The sequence below is a fragment of the Camelina sativa genome, chromosome 7 (genome assembly GCF_000633955.1).
Source record: "Camelina sativa cultivar DH55 chromosome 7, Cs, whole genome shotgun sequence".
Taxonomy (NCBI): Eukaryota; Viridiplantae; Streptophyta; class Magnoliopsida; order Brassicales; family Brassicaceae; genus Camelina; species Camelina sativa.
The window spans coordinates 20023834-20047065 of record NC_025691.1 but is presented as its reverse complement, the minus strand read 5'-3'; the positions used below and the strand labels follow the sequence as shown (position 1 = coordinate 20047065).

The following is a 23232-nucleotide window of genomic DNA, read 5'->3' as shown; positions in this document are numbered from 1 at the left end:
ATTAAGAAACATAAAGAATGGTTAAGGTGATTAACGCATATTATGTTTTGTTAATGTAAATTATTGCTGATCATATCTCGACAAATCAAAATATATTATTCGATGTTTTGCATAGGGGAACTCTTGTAATGATATATTATATTATAAATGGTACTATACACTACTAGATACATTAAAGAACACAAAAAATACGGTGAGGAATAAAAAGCTTGAACGGAACTAGGTAGATACTATATATTATGTATGTGCAAAATTCGACATATATATATATATATATGCACACATGCGTATAAATTAACTATTATAGAAAAAAAAATTGTGAAATGAATAATATACCTGAAAATAACTGTTATGTGTTTATAAAATATGGTTATAGATGTATAGTATAAAAGTTAGGTTATGCATGGCATAGTTATGTGCTTAGCTTTTACTTTTTGGATACGAAAGAGATGAATTGTACGTGAGAAAAGTACGAGGGAACCCTTTGGCACGTGCAATTTTATATGAGTGCAGTATATTATTTTTAGTGATTAAGTACATAAAACTGCATGAACCTTTTTTTTTTGTATCCCAACTATCCACGACAGAGCAGGAATCCACGTATTAGCTATCGGATACCCGACAGAACAAGGGTCCACATGTTAGCTATCGGTTCGTTTGGACTAGCTACATGGACTGCCAAATGACATTCTACATGTCGCCTCCTAGACGTTGCAGCCCGCATGTGAATTCCGCAGTGGTCGGGGCTCGAATTCATGATGGCGGATACCTCAGCTGAGGGTCCTTTACCACCAGAACTAGAAGCTCTGGTTAAAACTGCATGAACTTAAAAATACACAAGAATTATAATACTCCGGTAAATAAATTCCCTTGATGTCACGTTTCGGACCAGCTGTTCTATATCTCATTCTCTCTCTTTTTCATATTTGTTTGTTCTATTTTTTTTTCAAATAGAATATTGCGTTTAATAAATATATATCTCTGGTATATGTTTAGATTAATTATTAGGACAAAAGAAAGTGACGACATAAACACATACGGATTCATGCTTAAAGATAACATTATTTCTATATCTCACGGAAATATATAAAGATTCATAGCAGAAATTATATATCTCTCTCTATCCTAATGTTTCGAGTAAAGTTTGCAAACCATATTGAACCGAATAAAAACCATGGAACCTATAAAGAGCACCAACCATCCTAACTCATCAAAGTGATAAGACTCTCTCTCTCTCTCTCTCTCTCTCTCTCTCTCTCTATCTAACTTTCTTCTATATCTATCTCTCTTTCTCTTGCTTTTGTTGTCACTCATCTTTGTTCTCTATTATAGTTTCCATTCAAGAAATTCGAATATAAACCCTACTACTTTGATCCATGTTAATATCTGTCTTTATTTCTACCAACCAAGGAAGATAGGATAAAACAAAAACAAAATCCACAAAGGCTAGGAAACCATGCGAAATCACCGTTCCCTTCGTCTCCAACTGTTGATCCGTACGCTATTTACGGTCGGTTTAGTCACTCTTATTATGATCGATGCGTTTGTATTACAAAACAACAACGAGACCGACAAAACAAAAGAGATTACTACAGCTGCGACAATGAACAACTCTGATTCCAATGCGGCGTCCTTTATACACGCCAAGGAAATACAACAAGAACATGACGAAGATAGATCAAGACACGGCGATCTTAGCTACGTTGTCAGCAAAAGAAAAGTGCCTCGTGGACCCGATCCTATACACAACAGGTTCTTTTTACTAACCTCTTGTTTTTTTTTCTTGTTACTTTCACCAAGTTCTTACCCATACATATATATGTGTGTTGCATGTTGCTGTTTGATTTTTCAACATAACAATATATATTGCCTATACCCGCGTGTGGTAACACATTCGTATTGGGTCTAAGGTCAAGGGTGTAATTAAACTCGCTACAACCTATAAATTCTCTACGCGCAAATTATACATGTGGATCACTTATTCACTTGGATTTTCTACTCATCATGTGCTTAATTTACATGTGAGTTTACGGGAAACTCCTTACTAAGGGGCATGCTCATTCCCGGAATTAGTCGGACCACTTATCCGGTGCTAAGTCTAAGAAGGACAATATATGGCCTAGTGATAAATCCGATTAATATGACTCAATTTGCATCTTATGTTAAGTTTTATTTTTGGGGTCACTACTTATATACTTCTAGCACAATTTTACCAAAAAAAATAAACACTTTGTTTCTTTTAGCTAACTCAGATTCGGTGAGACATATCACAGAAGCTCGCAAAAGGCTGTCTGCTAGCTTTATTCAGTCTTTACGTTAACAATCTGTTTTCAATGACTCACTATAAGATGGCTTCTTTTAAAAACTTTGTTTTTTTCCTTTATGGAAGCTTTAGCCCTCTTTAATTACTCTCTTTTTCCTCTCTCTTTTTTTTTCTCCTCATTTCTTAGTTACCTACTTAAGATCATATTTTGTAAAAGGAAGTACTCATGTAAACTGTATTATAAAGAAACGAAGGTTGTATAATTTTGTTATCGTTTACACATAATTTGGATTAACTTATTTTTTAAAATTCTTATACCTATGTTACGTTATCTTAATACAGGAGAGCAAGGAACTCAAGACGACCACCGGGGAGAGCATAAGTACGGTGGAAGCTTAGGGAAAGAAGCAGGGAGAGAGAGAGAGGGAGAAGTATAATTGTTTGGCAAATTCATAGGTCTTGTAATGCTGCTAGATTCTCTTTTCCTTTCATTTGGGATCGAATCTTTTAAATATGCTCAAAATATTTGTGACCCTACACTTCTACTTTTCAATATTAGTTTAGGAGACATTAGAAAAAAATGAATACGCTGATACTGAATTATGAAAAAATATTTCAAGAAAGAAAAGAAGAAATATACGTACATGCATAACGTTTTTTCTCACATATTGCATAACTTATATTGGATTAATTCTAATTTGATCCATCACTAAATAACGTCTAGATGCTTTTTCTCACTTTTGTAGTATTGTACAATTATATATTGGGTAATAGCACCAAATGATCATGAACAATTATTTTATTAGGTAGATGATTATAGGACCTTTTAATGTGCAAAACACACGAAAACGAGCGAGTAGTGTTTTTGTAACTAACATTCTTTCCCATATCCTATAAAATATTCCCCTATGTTGTTCTAAATAACATGCTATTTAATAAGAGATAGATCAAGTGTTCTGTAAAAACATCATAGTTTTTGACGTAATTAAATCTCATAATACGATTAGAAATCGTAGATTACAAAAACATTTGCAAAAGAAATATAAGATGGATTTCTTTTCTTTTGTTTTTGTTTGTGTAAAGAACAATTGTACTTTGAAAGTCTTATCCAATCATTAAAAAAATGTCGAATCCATTATTATTGATGTATTCTGAAAGCATCTATTCGGGGGAAAATAAAAGAGATGTCGACAAAGATTGGATACATAAAGATTTTTTTTTTTTTTTTTTTTTTTTTTGNAATGCATAGCATGTATATACATTTAAAAATTAATATGAGCTCCAAATGCCGAAATTTTTAGAAAAGGAGAATGTGTGTAATGGTTCTTCTAAATAAAGGAGACCACAATGCTTCTTAGTGTTATGCTTTTTCCCATCTTTTATTCTTTTGTTCTTTTGTGGGGCTAACTCCACCACTACTCTTTCTCTCTTTTTTTTACATTTCTTTTCCATTATTTGTAGATTAATTTTACTTATCGTGAAAACATAAAAAGACTAGTAAACTTAGCTTACTAAATTACTACATCACCACCGTACACAACATATATATCAAAAAGAGAACTAGTAATAGAACATGAAACAACATTTTGTTCTTTCATTAGTTGGTATATTTTTCCTTAGGTATTACGATTTATCGTAGTATATAACTAGTTTATGTGATGAGAAGGTTCTCGGAGAAAGAATTACTAACTCATCTCCATATAAGATAAAACCGAAAACCCAAATATATAGTGTAGATTATATTATTTATTTGTAAATAAATTAAAGTAATAAAGAAAACATTTTTAAAAAAATGTAATATATAAATTTTATGAGTTTATGGTTCCGGTTCGGCTCCATAAAATCCTCTATGTATACTATACTTCAACCATCCACATCAGTATTACAAATTAAATTAATATATGCAAATGCCTTCTTCTACGAAAACACGGGTTTCGTTATATCATATTATCATGGTACAAGTAACTATCGATCACATCTGCACATATAAAGCAAAATCTCATTACTGTTTTTTTTATAATAATTTCCGAAATATAATTGTAAATTTAAACAAAAGTGATCATGTGACCTCGACATATTTCCAATTTAGTTTAAGTTCAAACGAATCGATATTTCGTTCTAAAGTTCACAATTGTAAGAGCGTTTGAATATCTTTAATTTGAATGGATTACCAAACGTAACGCATTAGACAGACTTAACAGAGACACAATAATCAATCAACCTTTTCTTTTTGGTTCCAGTCGTCGAGAATAAAAAAAGTAACTGAAGACCAGTCTTAAAGTTGTATAACATTAATTTGAACTACATATATGACGGCTCCTCTCGCTCTAGAAATTTTAATTAAACAAAAAATTTATTCATATAATTACTTAATAAGAAAGACAACTAAAAAGTGAAAGAATAAAGGATAAAATTATGAAAATCGTTTAATATTTGCTAATTTAATATGTAAGAAACTTTCCCATCCACGTACCATATATAATCTTAGAAATTTAAAATTTCTGGTTTATCACCATTATAAAGACCAAATATGTTGCTAATCACCATCAGAATTTAAATTCAGGATTAAAAGATTTATGCGTTTCAACGAACCTTAAAACTATGGTCAGACTAGAGTTTATGATGTTAAAAGATGAATTTTATTTATAAGAAATTAACAAGGTTGTTGGGCCGATTGGGCTAATTTAAAGAAACCCATCTATAACGATTAACGAGCCCTGTGTCTAAAGGGGCCATGAAAAAAAAATGAAACGTGTCAGTCCCCCATGATGGACTTTTGACTCGGTGCGGCTGCCGGAGAGAAAATAAAATAAAATAATCAAATTCCGATGAGATATTTTTTAAAAAATAAATAAATAAATAAAAACTAATTGCAAAGAAAATACAAAATACAAAGTTCCAACGAAATCGAACTTCACAATTTTTTTTTTCTCTATCTTCTTAAAAATCCAATCCATGGAGTCATCATGATGATAGATAGATTGAATCAAGAGACGAAGATCCGGATCCAAGATTAAAAAGAATCCGGATTGTTTATATACATAGATCGGATCGGAGAAGATGCCGCCGGCGACCGGAGATATCGATCGTCAGATCGAGCAGTTGATGGAGTGTAAAGCGTTATCTGAAGCGGAGGTGAAGACGTTGTGTGAGCAAGCGAAGACGATTCTCGTTGAGGAGTATAATGTTCAACCGGTTAAATGTCCGGTTACCGTCTGTGGTGACATCCACGGCCAGTTTTATGATCTCATCGAGCTTTTTCGGATCGGTGGTTCTGCTCCTGATACTAATTATCTTTTCATGGGTGATTATGTAGGTCAGTCTCTCTCTCTCTCTCTCTCTCTCTCTCTATAAAATTTTAGGGTTTTCTACCGTATTACTTGATTTGGGGATTTTGATAATGTTTTGACTTTTTTGGGTTAATGTGTACTTATTTGGGAGTGTTTAGCCATTAGTGGTAAAATTTATTGTTTTTGTTTTGTTCATCTATCCAAAAGTTTTGATCTTTGCTATTGGAAAGGTTAAACTTTTTGCTTTAGCAGTTTTTGATTATTATTCTTAGGCTTCTTGTATGAAGCGCTTACTCCATTGTAGCCTTGTTTAATGTTTCTGAGCACTTGGATTTGGATTTATGTTTGCAATTACTTTGGAAGCTTTTGCTTAAGAAAAGGCGAAAACTTCATGTGTTCTGAGTACCTTGTTATATCTATGTTAAGTGCTTATTGTTCTGTTTTTTTTAAAGTCACTTATCTAGGTAACTAACACAATTGTTTAACTTTTGAAGATCGAGGGTATTATTCAGTTGAGACGGTTTCACTCTTGGTGGCCTTAAAAGTTCGATACAGAGATAGACTTACGATCCTAAGAGGGAATCATGAAAGCCGGCAAATTACTCAAGTGTACGCATTTTCATTACTAAGTTGTGAATTCTGTGCATTCTCGGTATGAAGTTGTCCCCTGTCTCAAAATGCCTTTCATTACAAAATACCTTTTACAGGTATGGATTTTATGATGAATGCTTGAGGAAATATGGAAACGCTAATGTATGGAAGCACTTCACTGACCTTTTTGATTATCTTCCTCTTACAGCTCTCATTGAGAGTCAGGTATTTTAAACTAATCATCTTTTTACAGTCTTGTATCTGCTTCTGCCCGTTTTGGATTTGAAACTATGAAACTTTGTTTTCTGTAGGTGTTCTGTCTACATGGAGGTCTTTCACCTTCTTTAGATACACTTGACAACATCAGATCGTTAGATCGAATTCAAGAGGTGAGTTACAAAATACAAACCTACAAAAGCTGATGATTCTACGTTGTATTACATAACGAGACAATAACCCTTGTGTGTTGTCTGTTGTGTAGGTTCCACATGAAGGACCAATGTGTGATCTCTTATGGTCTGATCCAGATGACCGGTGTGGTTGGGGAATATCTCCTCGTGGTGCAGGCTACACTTTCGGACAAGATATCGCTACTCAGTTTAACCACACCAATGGACTCTCTCTGATTTCAAGAGCACACCAACTTGTCATGGAAGGTTATAACTGGTGCCAAGAAAAGAACGTTGTGACTGTATTCAGTGCCCCAAATTATTGCTACCGTTGTGGCAACATGGCTGCGATTCTAGAGATTGGTGAAAACATGGACCAGAACTTCCTTCAGTTTGATCCAGCCCCACGCCAAATCGAACCCGAAACCACTCGCAAGACTCCAGATTATTTTTTGTAAGTACCAAAAGAACTAAAATTGCTATTCCACATACTAGCTCTTTTTCTCTTTTGCTTTCTATTCTTAACCACTTTTTGTAATTTCATATTCCTTTATGTCTGTGTTTGTTAAACTATCCATTGTTCTCTAAAAACCCGTAATTTTGTTGTGCATCGGATATGAGAGTTACATAGATTTAATGGTCCAAGTAACTGAAACCACTCTATCACTGAACTCCATTGTAGCCAAACTCTGTACAGAGAAATGAACGATGCTTCTGTTATACAGTAAAAGCCCTAGCTAGGTTGAATATAAATTATGACTAAAACAACTGTTGATGAGAGGTAGAGGTACAGACAATAAACAAACAAGCTGGAGCAGAGATCTAAACTAACAAAGAAAACAAAACTCAGGACAAAATTAAAGAGTTTCAAGAGCTTTCCAATTCGCTCTGGATCCAATCTTGTGCACACATTAAGGCCTGCACAGTACTCGGTCTTAGCGAACGCCAAGTTTCACTAACCTGTCTCCTTTGACAAGTTTCAAAGGCGTCTCCTTCTGATGAGACATTTGACATTGGAACCGCTAACACGTTACGTGCCATCATAGAGAGGATTGGGTATTTCGGTGTGTGTACTTTCCACCAGTTCAGTATGTCGAAATCTGAATTCCGGGGAAAAAGCGGCTCCTCTAGATACTTTTCAAGATCCGATTTAGGGTCATGACCTGGTGTAGTAGTAGTTGTATTGTTAATGTACCTATCAAATTCTATGAATCTATCGTCAAGCTCTTTCCCATGACGAACACCATTTGACCCATGATGATGATTACGCCAGTCAAGGGTTTGATCTGATGATGCTAACAGTGATCCTATAGAATGCTCATCGTACAGCGCTTTGATGCATTCAACAACGTCTTCAATGAACTCTGAAGCACTAGTATCATAAAACAGAGGGTAATAATATTCCACCAGCTTCATTTTGAACCGTGGGTCTAATATGGTAGCAATGGCTAGAACCAGGTTGTTTTTATCCCAGAAATCATCGAACTTCTTTCTCATGTTTACAGCTAGAGAGCTAATGAAATCATCCGGGTTCTTGCACCATTCGATTAACCGGAGGTGTAAGTCGCATATCTCCCGGAAGTATATGTTGGCGGGTAAACAACTGTTCTTTGTGAATGCATCTGTCACGTCAACAAAGACTTTCAAGAACTCGACAATTGTTTCTAACCTCTCCCATTCCAAATCAGATGGACATAACACGGAATCAGGATCATGCTCATTCATGAGTGAAAACGCGCTCTTCTGCTCTAAAGCAATCTCCAACATGGTACATGTTGTGTCCCATCTCACTGGGTCATCGATACATAGGTTCCTTTCACTTTCAGCTTCAGCTTCAACAGTCCACTGATTGAATCTCTCCTGAATAGATTCTGAGCTTTTGACATACCTAATACTCTCGCGAACCATGTTTATTGTGTCACAACAAGTTTGCAAGGAGTCTTGAGCCATCTGGTTAATGACATTAACTCCACAGCTTACATCAAACAATTGGCCGTTACAGTATAAGAACTTGTTCTGCGACAACCGGTCTCTGATTTTGTTAGCCACGTTTTCACCAAACGGTGGAGAATGACTAGACGCCATAGAAAACAACTTCCTATCAATATCCCACTCCATCAAACATGTTATGATAAGTTCAGCAAGCATTTCACCAGTATGAGACGGATCAACCACGAAGAAGTTTAAAACTCTCTTCTTCAGTTCCCATGTTTCATCGATATAATGTGCTGCCAAACACAAGAACTCATCAGTATCATCTGAACCACTCCAAACATCAACACTGATACTAATCTTTCCAGGTAACTTATCCAAGGCTTCGAACATCTTATGCTTCTCTTTCGCGTATATCTCCATACAATCAGACTCAACTCTTTCAAACGCAACAAGATCAAACAAAGGCTGTAAATTTCTAATAAACATTCTGAATCCAACATCTTCGACCATACTCAACGGATACCCATGTAAAATAATCATCCGTGCTAGATCAAACCGACTCCGCCTTTGATCCAAACCAGCACATACACCAGTAACAACATCATCATCATGTTCATATCTAACATTCACTACACTAAGCTGTTCTTCATCTTTCTTCCTCTCATTCGATATCTCAACAGCTCTTCCTTCTTTCTTCTTCCCCTTAACAAAATACTGAGCAACACCGTTACCATTAATTCTCCTCTTACATCTAATCAAATGATTCCTCAAATGGGAAGTCCCACTAGCGCTCGATCCACTAAGTCTCTTCTTACAATGCCTACAGATTGCAACGTAAGTCTCACCCTTTTTAACTCTATCGAAATCATTCCACACAACTGATTTCAATCTCCCAGATTTTACAATCACTGCATCTGACAAATCCATCTCATTGCTTATCATCACTTTCTTCTGTCTCCTACACAAAAGCAATAAAAACACTAAACAAATTTCACCAGATAAGTTCCAATTCAAGAAACAATGAAACCAATGTACACAAAAACCTAAAATTCTCAATAACATTAAAACAAAGTCTTTGTCTTTTTTCATAAAGCAGAAAGCTTTATTATAAGAGAAACAATCGAATTTTATGAAATTACCGCCGGAGAAGATATAAAGAATCTTAGCTCTAAAAGCACATTCACCTCTTCATTGAACTAGTCTTTGATAAAAGCTTCTCCTCACTGGTGGTTTAACGGCGGCGAACTTTCTCGGTGTCGGTGGTCGCGGCGGTAGGGTTTTTTTTACCAATGGGAGAAGACAAACAAAAACAAAAGCTGAAAGCTTTTCTTCTGTTTTAGTGAAAAGATATTTTTTTTGAAACGGCAAACAAAAAAAAAAGTAAATTTACAAAATGGTACCTTAAATTTATGAATCTTTTCTAACATATCCTTAATTTTATTTTATGCTTAAAATTGGCAATTTTTATTTACAAATTACTCACACATTGTACCGTATATTTATGTAGCTTTCCAAACACAGCTAAAAGTTTTATATATATAATCAAAAAGGTCCATAACACCTGAAACTAGTTTACTTTAAGAAACGGTACATTATGTTTATGTACACTTACGAATATAGCCCAAATTGTACTTAATTATCAAAAAGGTCCACTCTTAATTTACAATTCACTCACACTCACTAGTGGTCTCTCTCTCTCTGCTCCACAAATGGCCGTAGCTACAACCTTATCACCGTCGCTACATTTCATCAATGGTTCACACAGATTTGTCTCTGCAGCTCCTTTGTCTTTTAGCTCTATCTTCCTCCGCCGTCGTATCCGCCGCCTGAATCGCTCATTCGCTTCGTACCGTAGCTCTCAGGTACGTTCTGATTATCTCAATTTTTGTGTTATTGGAAAATTTGAATTTACTCAATCTCTTTATTCTTAGTCGCGTAGGCGATATGATTCAGACGATCGATTCTTTGGCGGGTACGAGTACGATGTGGTTCCCGATGAGGATGACGATGACGGTGATGAAGAAGACGAGAGAGAGAGCAGCCTCGATCTTTTGATCAGATTCTTGAGAAGCATGTTCAAGAAAGTCTCGAAACGTGCTAAGAAAGCATCGCGTCGGGTTTTGCCAGCAGCCATGTCTCCTCGACTCGTGAGTCTCCCTTCCTTCTTCTTCTACTTTTAAAGTTCTTCCATTTTTTGTGTCTTTTATACTCAACTTTATAATTTTGTGGCTTCGTAATGGTTTTGTAGAGTTCACTCAATCTTATTTTGTGCTACACATTGTTTGATACCTCTGTTTCTATGTTTTATAGGTGTCTTTTGCAGTAGATGGGATATTGCTATTGGGTTCACTTTCTATAACAAGAGCGTTTCTTGAGGTAATATTTAGCATTTTGCTTACTCTCGAGTCACTCGTATATCGAATTGTATATGGTTTGGTTAAGGGTTTTGTGGTTTCCCTGTTGCATCTAGTATTCATCAGATAGTTAGATATATTACAGAATATATCTGAATTGTATGTGTACTTAGCAAGTTTTGTTTGGGGTCCCTTGCTTAAAAGTCTTGTTTATGAGCCCTTGTTTGTAAGCAATTAACCGATCACCTTAAGAATTTTGTGAATTAGACTAACTTCAATTAGTTCAGGTATATATGATGGTTTCATGGACGTGTGTTGTTAACTTTTTCTCGCAGGTAATATGCAATCTAGGAGGAACCGTGTTTACGGTGATTCTGCTGATCAGATTGTTCTGGAAGGCAGCTTCCTTCTTCCAGACTTATGGGAGCTCTTTTGGACCAAACCCGTTTGGGTGTGAGGTGTTGTAACTGATCATCTTGGACTTGTAGCTTCGATGTGTTGAGTAAAAATGTATGATAGTTGTGTACATGTCGCTGGAGAGTTATCTAAGTGATCAATAGTTAGAGAAGACGAAACTATGAAGTTAAAAGAATGTTCCTGTAATTCACCCACCGATGAATCGAAGAAGATCATAAACCAAGGATTAAGTTAAGCCCTAATTTGTTTTTTTCGGTAACCAAAACCCTAATTCCGTTACACGATATATATATCCTTTTCATATCTTATCTCCTCCACCACCTCCAACTCCAAGTTTAATGTTAAGAAAAGAACATAACCCTTCTCTATCTGCCTTTTCTGTCTTTCTAACCACAGGGTTGATAAAAATACAGAATGGCAATAAGATCAGAAATAATTCCTTCCTATATTTAGTTCCTAAATGCAAAAATGAAAAAGAATCAAAATTAGACTTTTGTAAGGAAAATCATCAGATTAATATTTAGTTCAAAATGTTAACGACCATTAATCTGATGGTCGTTACGAAGAAATCATTACGAAAACTCTGCCAAAAGATCAATTGATGAACGCTCCATGTATAAACAGAATACTAGAGTACATAAAAGTTACCTTCTTCACCAAGAGATTGATTACATGTCATCGGGTGGGAGGATGAAAAAGTCATCTGCAATTCTGCATCATAGTCATCTCCAACGTCTGCTTTTAAGTCTTCCATAACTTTATCAAGGATGAAACTTGAGTGGATATCAAGGATGAATCATAAACTATATATTAAACCTGCTGGCTACTGTGAGCTGCGCCGATAAGAGCTCGAGTTCGACAAGGCCTACGTCTGACAGCACATCAAAACTCTTCCAAAGTCCAACTGCTGGGGGTAAAACCTTAAAAAACAAAACAAATTAAAAAAACAGAGAAAAAACAAATGGAAAAAACAGAGTCAAAGAAGTGTTGCTTATATTTACCATTTTTTTCAAATGTCGGTAGGAGGAGTCATCTTGAGAAAGCTGGAGAAGAAAGTGACCAAGTCCATTTTGGGATAAATCATAGCATCCTGACAATGCTAGTGCCTCAATTTGGAGCTCGACCCCCAGTAAAAATGGAACACTATTATTGATAAAAAAAGATTAATAAAAAAAAAAATTAAATACTATAAGGAAATGAGAAAGAGAAAAGAAGATATACCAGAGAAATTTCCCACTGAATCCATCAGACAGAGAAAGATCGAGACTTCTCATAAGCTTCAACCCCTGAGAAGTAATAGATTGATATATATATTCAGAATATATATTAAAAAGATACTCAAGTAAAAAACATTATTACCTTGATAATTTCTTCAAGAGCATCATCCCGAATTCGAACACCAATTAGACCAATTAGACTAAGACTGTATATTTGCGCACTTGCTTATGAAAGTCTTCCATGTCTCTAGTGTAGCACAACTTTTCCAACTGTGCTTATGAAAGACTTTCATAAGCAAGATGGACTTGAAACTGAGGAACATATATGTAAAAATATATAGAATCCAAAATTTATACTTAAAAGAAGAAGGAAAGAAAGAGAATCATACCTGTAATTATGGATTTCGATTCCGAAATCTGTTAATGGACAGTTAGCAAAGAATGGTGCCAACAAATTAGTGTAGTCACTTGGATAAGATGCATCAAGATATGTGAGGTTTAGGCTTCGTAGCTGTGATCTGATCACAAAAAAGATTGATCAGAAAAAGCCAAAAGGATACGGAAAAAGGATAGGATACTAAAGGAACATATACCCACCCGCTATAAGGTAGCAACTCCAGGGACGTAGTTGATACACTTGTTAAGAACGGCCACCCGAAAACAAGTGATTTGATATTCCCGTGGGCACGCCTCATGCAAATGATAAGTTGAGGCTCTTGTGCAGTGCAATCGTAAAAATTCAAGTGCTCATAAGGAGCGGAGGTGGCTCCTGCAGCAGAGAAGGCTGTGGAGATGCACTCGGCCTTTGCAATTTCTAGGGTAGAGGATAACATGGACATAACCTACATATATATACTTGTGAGAAAAGAGAAGAGACATAATAAGAAGAAATGAATATGGAAGATGAGCAGTGAGAGACTTTGACCTTGGCAAATCAAGGGGTAATATCCACTTGGTGGTTGTGAGCTCTTGCTGCTAGTATTCCAGAAGGGAGAGGACGATCAGGAGGGCCGCACTTGTATCCAAAAAGTGTTACAGGGTGCCACAGAACACAACACCACAAGTGCAGATGTCTGAGTCGAGGCAAGCTAGCTTGTGTTCTGCTTGGGATCTCTCGATCCGGAAGAAAACATCAACACGTCGTTGATGAAATATGCGTCACATGGACCGTAGAAGATCGACCAGGATTTATCGTCAATGATCTTCATGGGTCGACAGTAACGCCTGCGGCAGAGGAAAGAGAGAGAGATCAAAACCTATTATTATAAAACCCTAATTTCCCTAATCAGCCCATTATCAGGCCCTAAACGAATTAATAAACCAATAAAGCTCATTACTATAGAACCTTAATTTCCCTAATCAACGCATTATCAGACCTAAACTAATTAATAAACCAATAAAGCCCATAATTTCAACTTAATGTTTTTCCTCATTTAAGAAAGCACCTAATTAATAAAGCTAAAAAAGCGCAGTAAATTCCTATATTAGTAAAAGAGAAGTACAACTTCTCCTTTGGACGAAAATACCCTCAACGACCAAAAAAGAATACAATGTAAGTGAGGTTAAATGAAACTTTTAAGTATCTTGGATCGGGTTATTTAAAAAAAATAATCCGAAAATTTGAAATCGGACAAATCAACATAACTGGATCCGCGTGCTTTAAAACGGGTTAACAGGTAAGTTTTTTTTTCAATTTTTTTTCCAATAAACATAATTTTAGAATTTCATGTGTAATAATGTTTTAAAAGTTCTCATACGTGAATTTGAAAATTCAAGTTCTCTTCTCCCTCACGATCATTCGTTGGTCAAAGAACGACGTCGGAGAAAGCGCTTACCGGTGGTGATTCACCGGAATTATGCCATGTTGGGGAAAAAAATTGATAAATAATATGGTTTTTGTTTTTGACTCCTAAATCAATGGTTAATTGATGGATCTAACATATTTTTGTACAAAACACATCAAAATCGTGAAAACAAAAATGATTGCTAGCGTGATTTTGGAGAAATCATCTGTACTAATCGGATCTCAAGGAAGAAGAAAAGGGTAATTTTGTAATTTACTATTAACTAAAAAATCATATTAAAAAAAGTCTAAATAAAATAAACCATTAATTGCCACAATAAATCTTAACAAAATATTCCATGAATATGACATATTAATTTCGCAAATATTGAAAGAAGAAAGAATTTAAATAATATCCATAAGTGATTGTAACCAAAAAATCTAAATGATGAAGATTTAGTATCTAATGTAACAACTACAATATTCAAATCCTAGAAATCTTTAATGTTAATTATTTCGATTATAAAGAACTAACCATATTTAAAAATTGTTTAGAGATAATAAGGAAATCGGAATAAAATCAATCACCCAAAAAATTAGCACTTGACATAACCATTAAAAAAATAATGATACTAAAATTTTAAAATAATATCGATCCAAATTTTTTGGAAATCATTTAAAGTTGTTACCATAAAATCAAGCTATTTAATTTGGTGATATATTTTATGATAGTTTGTTACATTAAAAATCAAGCATTTAAAATACAAATATTACATATGTAAACATATTTAATACAGCCAAATATTGTGAACCCATATACAAAATCTAAACAGGTAATACACAATATTCCACATATATTTTCATTGCATTATATTTTCAGCTTCAAAAAGATCTGATTTTTTTAAAACCTAATTCGTGATAATGATTAACCGACTCTTCTTAGCCTATAAATGGATAATTGATAATCGATAATTGATCATTTGCATCTTAGGTATCTCTTTCTCATTTTTATTATCATAGTTGTTCATCTATATAATAGAGAATCTATCATTTGCAGTTTTTTTTGTTTTGAATTTGCAAGCAAATGAATTATTATTCTCATTGTTTAGTAATATGGCGTATCTAATCTTTTTAATCTTATAACCTTTTTCAGGTGTGTAGAGCAAATTACTTCTCTTAAGGTAATATAACTTTTTAATCGATTAAATATGCTTTTCATGTAATTTTTTCAATCATTTATGATAGCTATTTGTTTAATTCATGTAGCTTTCATCATCCCATTTATGTGTTTGCAATAAGTTTTTTTTGTCCAATATTATGTAAATTAAGGATTTTTAGTATTTGCAAGAACATCTAAAATTGTAATTATATCATATGGTCTTATGTGATAAGGGTATGTATATGATTTTATCCAAAATTTTACCTAATTATCATTCAGATTATAACTATCAAACTGAATAATATCGATTTTTTTCAGGTTATCATTTGATATTTTCTTATATATAAATTTATATTTAAATTTTGTAAATATGCCCCAGGAAATTAGGGGGTTAAAGAAAGGAGAGACCATGATCATAAATAATATTTCGAATCAACATATATGTAGAGTAATTTCAAATAAATCCTATTTCTAGTTGTAGAGTAATTTTATGCAAAAAAATTGTATTCAAACTAGCTGTCCCATAGTCAGTGATAGATGTATTTCTTTTCATAATTTATTTTGTTTATATAAATTAATTCAGCGATAGATATATTTATAGTATTTTCATGGTCAGCAATAGATATATTTATTTTCATTAATTCTTTTGATATATAGTATTTTATAAGTTTATTTTCTCTCTTTATTTTATGACAAATCATAGATCATATCTCCATCATTGATATATTGTTGGAGTAGTTAATCAAATTCATTTTAAAGATATATATGTAGTTTTTCAATGGGTCAGAACATCTTAAAATCGATATATAGGTCTATTTTGCCTATAACAATTATTGGAGTAATTAATCAAATTCATTTTTAAAGATATATATATGTAATTTTCAACTGGTCAGAACATGTAAAAAAATTTAACTCAACAATATCATACTTTATATTATTACTTATTTAAGAATATATCTGTAGTATAATCTAATTACTTTGGGTTACTTTGGGTTAGTAGTAACATACATTGTGAGTGTGTAATTTTTATGAATGCAATCTTTACAACTTAAAAAAAAAAAAATCTTTTTTTACGAATATATACTCAATTTTTATATACTATTTTTTCGGTATGTTACGAATCATATGTAAATGTATCTCTGTAAATATTCCTTCGCGCTGTAGCGCGAGTCCGATCCTAGTTAATTGATAAATTTACTCCAGAAACGGCCATTCTTCTTGGATCCCCTTTCTCAAAGAGCATCATCCCGAATTGGAACACCAATTAGACTAAGACTCTGTATATTTGCGCACTTGCTTATGAAAATCTTCCATGTCTCCAGTGTAGCACAAGCGCAGATGGAGTGGAGATGGCTCCTGCAGCAGAGAAGGCTGTGGAGATGCACTCGGCCTTTGCAATTTCTAGGGTAAAGGTTAACATAGACATCACCTATATATATATACTTTTGAGAAAAGAGAAGAGACATAAGAAGAAATGAATATGGAAGATGAGCAGTGAGAGACTTTGACCTTGGCAGTTAAATCAAGGGGTAATATCCACTTGGTTTGGTTGTGATCTCTCGCTACTAGTATTCCAGGAGGGAGAGGACGATCAGGAGGGCCGCACTTGTATCCAAAGTGTTACAGGGGGTGTGCCACAAAATAGAGCTCTCACTGAACACAACACCACAAGTGCAGATGTCTGAGTCGAGGCAAGCTAGCTTGTGTTCAGCTTGGGATCTCTCGATCCGGAAGAAAATATCAGCAGGGAAATTGAGATTGTTCAGCGTCGTTGATGAAATATGCGTCACATGGATCGTAGAAGATCGACCAGGATTTATCGTCAATGATCTTCATGGGTCGACGGTAACGCGTGCGGCAGAGGAAAGAGAGAGATCAAAACCTATTATTATAAAACCTTAATTTCCCGAATCAACGCATTATCAGGCCCTAAACTAATTAATAAACCAATAAAGCCCATAATTTCAACTTAATATTTTTCCTCATTTAAGAAAGCACCTAATTAATAAGGCTAAAAAGCGCAGTAAATCTCTATATTAGTAAAAGGTAAGTACAACTTCTCCTTTGGACGAAAATACCCTCAACGACCAAAAAAGAATACAATGTAAGTGAGGTTAAATAAAACTTTTAAGTATTTTAGATCGGGTTATTTAAAAAAAATAATCCGAAAATTTGAAATCGGGCAAATCAACAGAATTGGATCCGCGTGTTTTAAAACGGGTTAACAGGTAAGTTTTTTTTTTCAATTTTTTTTCCAATAAACATAATTTTAGAATTTCATGTGTAATAATGTTTAAAAAAAATTCTCATATGTGAATTTGAAAATTCAAGTTCTCTTCTCCCTCACGATCCTTCGTTGGTCAAAGAACGACGTCGGAGAAAGCGCTTACCGGTGGTGATTCACCGGAATTATGCCATATTGGGGGAAAAAAAAATTGATAAATAATATGGTTTTTGTTATTGACTCCTAAATCAATGGTTAATTGATGGATCTAACATATTTTTGTACAAAACACATCAAAATCGTGAAAAAAAATGATTGCTAGCGTGATTTTGGAGAAATGATCTGTACTAATCGGATTTCAAGAAAGAAGATTAGGATAATTTTGTAATTTACTATTAACTAAAAATCATATTAAATAAAATCTAAATAAAATAAACCATTAATTGCCACAATAAATCGTAGCAAAATATTCCATGAACATGGCATATTAATTTTGAAAATATTGAAAGAAGAAAAAATTTAAATAATATCCATAAGTGATTGTAACCAAAAAATCTAAATGGTGAAGATTTAGTATCTAATGTAACAACTACAATATTCAAATCCTAGAAATCTTTAATCTTAATTATTTCGATTATAAAGAAATAACCATATTTAAAAATTGTTTAGAGATAATAAGGAAATCGGAATAAAATCAATCACCCAAAAAATTAACACTTGACATAACCATTAAAAAAATAATGATACTAAAATTTTAAAATAATATCGATCCAAATTTTTTGGAAATCGTTTAAAATTTTTACCATAAAATCAAGTTATTTAATTTGGTGACATATTTTATGATAATTTGTTACATTAAAAATCAAACATTTAAAATATAAATATTACATATGTAAACATATTTAATACAGTCAAATATTGTGCATCCCATATATAAAATCTAAATAGTAATATACAATATTCCACATATATTTTCATTGCATTATATTTTTCAGCTTCAAAAAGATCTGATTTTATTAAACCTAATTTGTGATAATGATTAATGGACTCTTCTTAGCCTATAAATGGATAATTGATAATCGATAATTGATCATTTGCATCTTAGATATCTCTTTCTCATTTTTATTATCATAATTGTTCATATATATAATAGAGAATATATCATTTGCAATTTTTTTTATTTTGAATTTGCAAGCAAATAAATTATTATTCTCATTGTTTAGTAATATGGCGTATCTAATCTTTTTAATCTTATAACCTTTTTCAGATGTGTAGAGCAAATCACTTCTCTTAAGGTAAAATAACTTTTTAATCGATTAAATATGTTTTTCATGTAATTTTTTCACATTGCTCGAGAAATCAACCTTAAAATTCACTGCTTTCTACAACTCACAGTGAGACGAACAACACAAGGCATAAAGAATCCCTCAAATATAATATATTCATACTTAATAATATTCAAGTTAAATTACTTAATTATTATTTTGTACTTAAATTTATAAAGTAAAAACTTTAAAAGTCACTGACATTAAACTGAGATATATAAGCCCGAAATATTTTGGAAGATAGAAAGGAACTATAAGCCCGAAATACGTAGAAACTAAACAATTATAGAACCATCACATTTAACAACAAACCTTGGCGATATTTGCACTAACCGGTTTGCTTCGTTGAAAGATACGTGAACAAGGTTATTGTTGTTTTTCATTGCATGGACCGGAGAGCCAAACCGACTAAAGTTTTGTCCTCATCTCAACCGTTCTATTATCGGTGGTCATGATCATGGTTACATCCTCCCATTACTCTCCTCTTCTCCAACCACGGAGGATTACAAATCGCCGCGGGTCAAGCCACTCCCGGCGGTTCAGACGTCACCGGAGATAGCTCTCGGTTTGACCCAACCATGGCAATACATCATGATCATCCTCGTCAGCATCTTCTTCTTTCTCGGGTTCTTCTCCGTCTATTCTATTTCTATACATCCGAAGATGTCTCGAGCGAGTCATGGGAATGGACTACGAAAACTCCGACGACGCCGCTAACTGGCTTACCCTGAACCGTCAACCAACGCGTGAACTGGACGCGTCGATCATCGAGACGTTTCCTACTTCTCGATACTCAACCGTGAAGACGCTTAGGATCGGCAGCAAAGAAGCGCTCGAGGGTCCTGTTTGTTTAATTAAACGAGTTCGAAGACGATGAAAACGTAACGCTGCGTTTGATACCTAAATGCTGCCACGTTGTATTGTCCATCCTTGCTTCATTGACGCTTGGCTCCGCTCTCACGCTACGTGTCCTCTCTGCCGCGGTGATATATCTTACTTCCGTACGTACCGGGAGAATCTATAATTCAGATACCCGGTTTAGTCAACGACCCTCCCGGTTCTAATCCGACCGGTGATCGGATTAGAGTTTTGGGTTCACCAGACGCGCGGTTGATCGACTCGGGGGCGTTGACTTGTAACCAAAGCAAGCCGCCTAGGTCAATGTCTACCGGATGGAGTTTAGCCGGAATATTTTGCGAATCCTGATTGGACCGGTCAACATCCGGAAAATCTCGACCGGTTCACACTTAAATTATGACAAGATACAGAGTATTCACAATAAAATCGTGAATCCGAGCCTTTCAAAAGGCCACGTGGCGTTACCTCAGGTGGTGAGTTCAGCGAGAGGATACAGAACTACATGGTGGTGTTTCTTCATATATGTCTTGTAGTGGAACAGTAGTTATTACAACGTTCCAAATCGAGATCCAAGCTACATGGTGGTGTTTCCTGATGTGAAGAAGGATAAAAATTCTACTGATGGATGCAATTTGGTTGAGCATCCTCATTCTTCACGTCAGCCCTATCATCCCAATAATAAGTTTTGATCATCTCAAGGTAAACAAGATCTACTTCTTCTTTTTTTTAGTCCATATTGTTACATTTATTTTAATACTCGAGATTCACAAAGAAATGTTCATACCAAAAACAATCTCAATTGCAGGCATACCTTGGGAAACTAATGGTGCTTATAAATTTTCATCTTGATAACTTGTGCTGTAATTATGAAACACATATACAACAATTACGTAAATTAGCAATGACTTGGCTTTTTTATGTTTTTGTTTGAGAGCTAAGTCAGTGGAGTGGAGTACAATATGGTGAAAGAATCACTGATTCCAATGGAGTTTGATAATACTACTAACGATAAAGGTCATGACATGTGCACTTGTGACGTGAGAATTGTTAGGAACACAAAAATTGAATCGAGAAAATATGTAAATTATATTTAAAATAACGAAATTATAAACGAATTACAACAGTATAATATGAAGCAGTAAATAAATTACGAAAGCAAGATATGATATCTCTTTCCTTAATTCAATAAATCGGCTGTAAGTGTTTTCGGATAATCACAATTTATGAATTTCAGGATACAACCGATCACGAACTATTACAGTAGCACACCAGTAATAGAACTCAAGCGAACAGATCTACGTTATACTCTCGAGACTACTAACTAGAAAAACTTACTTTGGACTAAGCAAGGAGAGGGAGAGAGAGAGAGTGCTCTGCGGCTGGACTTATTAGAAGGAGGGTTTGTGTTTTTGTATGTGTGTGTAATAATGAGAGGCTGCACCTATATATATAGTGGAAGGAGGTGGTCTCTCGTGAATATTCAGAAAACATTCTCTGAATATTTTCGGAGTACTGCCCGGCCCGGTTCGATTCGGTTCGGTTCGGCGCGCGTGTGGGAACTTCTTTCTTCCTTCTACACACTTTTGAAACTAGAAGAGTGTGAAACTATATATATATGAGTGAAAAATCATCAGTCATATTTCCGATGTGGGATATTTCCCAAACCATCCCAAGTAGCTCACTTCACACTCTTATTTCTCATTCAAATCAACTTCGTTTTGGACGTATGAGTATACCACCTTGTAGTACTCGTTACCAGCTTTCCATTGCACTATCGACCCGATAATTCCGAGCAGCCATTTGGCCGGAAAGTCACTATCTCAAAACCTGCAATTTTTCAGAAAATTGCAGTTCCAACAATCCCCCACATGAATAGAAATAAGTCTAAACATATGACGAAAAGACTGACCCTATAGACTGACCCTATAGACTGACACTACTAGCTAAACTAGACAGATTTTCGAGAGTACATGCGAAAACTAACTGTATCTGAATTGGTGGCGTTTTTCAACCTTGAACCGACTCATTGTTATACCTGTCGAGTTTACTCCGCTAGATGGTGAACATGATGTCTTGAACCATCCGGATTTGTATGTAAACTTAGACAACAAGCATAACACAACTTCATTTTCTCGTAGAATGAAGTTCTCTATTGTGTTCATTGTGGCCTTGAACATGCATGGTTAATCATGAGTGAACTTGGAGAGTATAGCCTCATATATTCTCCTAGAAACGGCCCCATTTCCCACTCACAAGGTAATTTTAATAGCTGCTCTTATTTAAAGAAATATCCTGTAATTATTTCAAATATTTTACAAAGCTACATTTCAAATCATTAAAAGCATATGCTTAACCTGTAACAAACATGAAATACTTTACATCATTTTAGGAACTGGGAAAAGACAAAAGTCTCTTATTGCTTGTAGCAGATTCAGCTTGATTTAGTTGTCCCTTTGAACCTAGGTCATGGGGTCTCCAATTTGAGTTGGTGGGGTTACCATCAAACCTCCTCTTAAGTTGTAGGCTTTAAACCCATTCCTCTTGATGACTTTATAACTTGATCTCGCGCCAAACCTTTTGTAAATGGATCCGCTAGGTTTTCTTTCGTATGGATGTAATCACTCGTAACTACACCAGTTGAGATAAATTGTCTAACAATTTTATGTCTCCGTCTGATGTGACGAGATTTGCCATTGTAATGGGTATTCCTTGCCCTGCCCGATTCGCTATCACATTGTACACGTATTGCAGGCACATGATTCGCCCACATTGCGATGTCTTCCAAGAAATTACGAAGTGATTCAGCTTCCGACATAGCTATCTCCAAAGCTATGAATTCAGATTCCATAGTTGATTTAGCTGCCAGAGTTTGTTTGGAAGACTTCCAGGACACTGCTGCACCTCCAAGTGTAAAAACATATCCACTCGTGGATGTTGAGTTTCTCGAGTCTACGATCCAGTTGGCATCACTGTAACCTTCCAAAACTCCGGGTTCTCTACCATAGTGCAAGCCATGATCTTTGGTATAACGTAGATAGTCCAAAACTCTAGTTATAGCCATCCAATGCTTATGTCCTGGATTACTTGTGTAGCGACTAAGTACATTTACAGAGTGCGCTAAATCCGGTCTTGTACAGTTTGTCAAGTACATTAGACTGCCAATTACCCTTGCATACTCCACCCGTTGCACAGGTTCACCAGAATTTTTGGTCAAGTGAATTTGAGGATCCTCTAGAGTTTTTGCAGTCCCATTTGAGTAATGCTTGAATCGATCAAGCACTTTTTCAGCATAGTGGGTTTGAGACAAGATAAGGCCCTCATCAGTTCTGATGATTTTTATCCCCAAAATTACATCTGCTAAACCCAAGTCCTTCATGTCAAAATTTCTTTTGAGCATGTTTTTCGTTTGAGTTATGATGTCTTTGTT

The 23232-nt window shown here is 34.7% G+C and overlaps 4 protein-coding genes, 2 long non-coding RNA genes and 1 pseudogene across 10 annotated transcripts; 4 read left to right on the top strand and 3 right to left on the bottom strand.

Annotated features, from left to right (window-relative positions):
• Positions 1147-2797, top strand: LOC104701643 (CLAVATA3/ESR (CLE)-related protein 26-like). The gene is made up of 2 exons (XM_010417366.2): positions 1147-1752; positions 2606-2797. The coding sequence occupies exons 1-2, from the start codon at positions 1457-1459 to the stop codon at positions 2643-2645; spliced, it is 336 nt and encodes a 111-aa protein (XP_010415668.1). The 5' UTR covers positions 1147-1456; the 3' UTR covers positions 2646-2797.
• LOC104701642 (serine/threonine-protein phosphatase PP2A-5 catalytic subunit) lies at positions 5145-7143 on the top strand. Its single transcript, XM_010417365.1, has 5 exons — positions 5145-5579; positions 6048-6162; positions 6261-6369; positions 6456-6533; positions 6626-7143. Exons 1-5 carry the CDS (start codon positions 5324-5326, stop codon positions 6989-6991), a joined length of 924 nt encoding a protein of 307 aa, XP_010415667.1. The 5' UTR covers positions 5145-5323; the 3' UTR covers positions 6992-7143.
• LOC104701641 (zinc finger BED domain-containing protein RICESLEEPER 2-like) lies at positions 7254-9788 on the bottom strand. Of its 4 annotated transcripts, none has more exons than XM_010417363.2 (2): positions 9608-9788; positions 7254-9448 (listed from the first exon to the last, which is right to left on the bottom strand). In XM_010417363.2, the coding sequence occupies exon 2, from the start codon at positions 9408-9410 to the stop codon at positions 7401-7403; it is 2010 nt and encodes a 669-aa protein (XP_010415665.1). In that variant the 5' UTR covers positions 9411-9448; positions 9608-9788; the 3' UTR covers positions 7254-7400. The 4 variants fall into 4 exon arrangements, with proteins under 4 accessions (XP_010415665.1, XP_010415666.1, XP_010415664.1 ...); XM_010417364.2 differs by having other exon boundaries at positions 7254-9426; XM_010417362.2 differs by having other exon boundaries at positions 9653-9788.
• LOC104701639 lies at positions 10104-11481 on the top strand. The gene is made up of 4 exons (XM_010417359.2): positions 10104-10330; positions 10400-10615; positions 10779-10844; positions 11158-11481. Exons 1-4 carry the CDS (start codon positions 10178-10180, stop codon positions 11287-11289), a joined length of 567 nt encoding a protein of 188 aa, XP_010415661.1. The 5' UTR covers positions 10104-10177; the 3' UTR covers positions 11290-11481.
• On the bottom strand, positions 11455-13678 carry LOC104701640. Of its 2 annotated transcripts, none has more exons than XR_753854.2 (8): positions 13382-13678; positions 13054-13298; positions 12846-12974; positions 12599-12768; positions 12461-12525; positions 12241-12382; positions 11888-12159; positions 11455-11695 (listed from the first exon to the last, which is right to left on the bottom strand). It is a non-coding gene; the product is annotated as an uncharacterized LOC104701640 (long non-coding RNA). The 2 variants fall into 2 exon arrangements; XR_753856.2 differs by having other exon boundaries at positions 12599-12726.
• Positions 16396-18392, bottom strand: LOC104701638. The gene is made up of 2 exons (XR_002032763.1): positions 16908-18392; positions 16396-16827 (listed from the first exon to the last, which is right to left on the bottom strand). It is a non-coding gene; the product is annotated as an uncharacterized LOC104701638 (long non-coding RNA).
• On the top strand, positions 19311-20396 carry LOC109125649 (annotated as a pseudogene).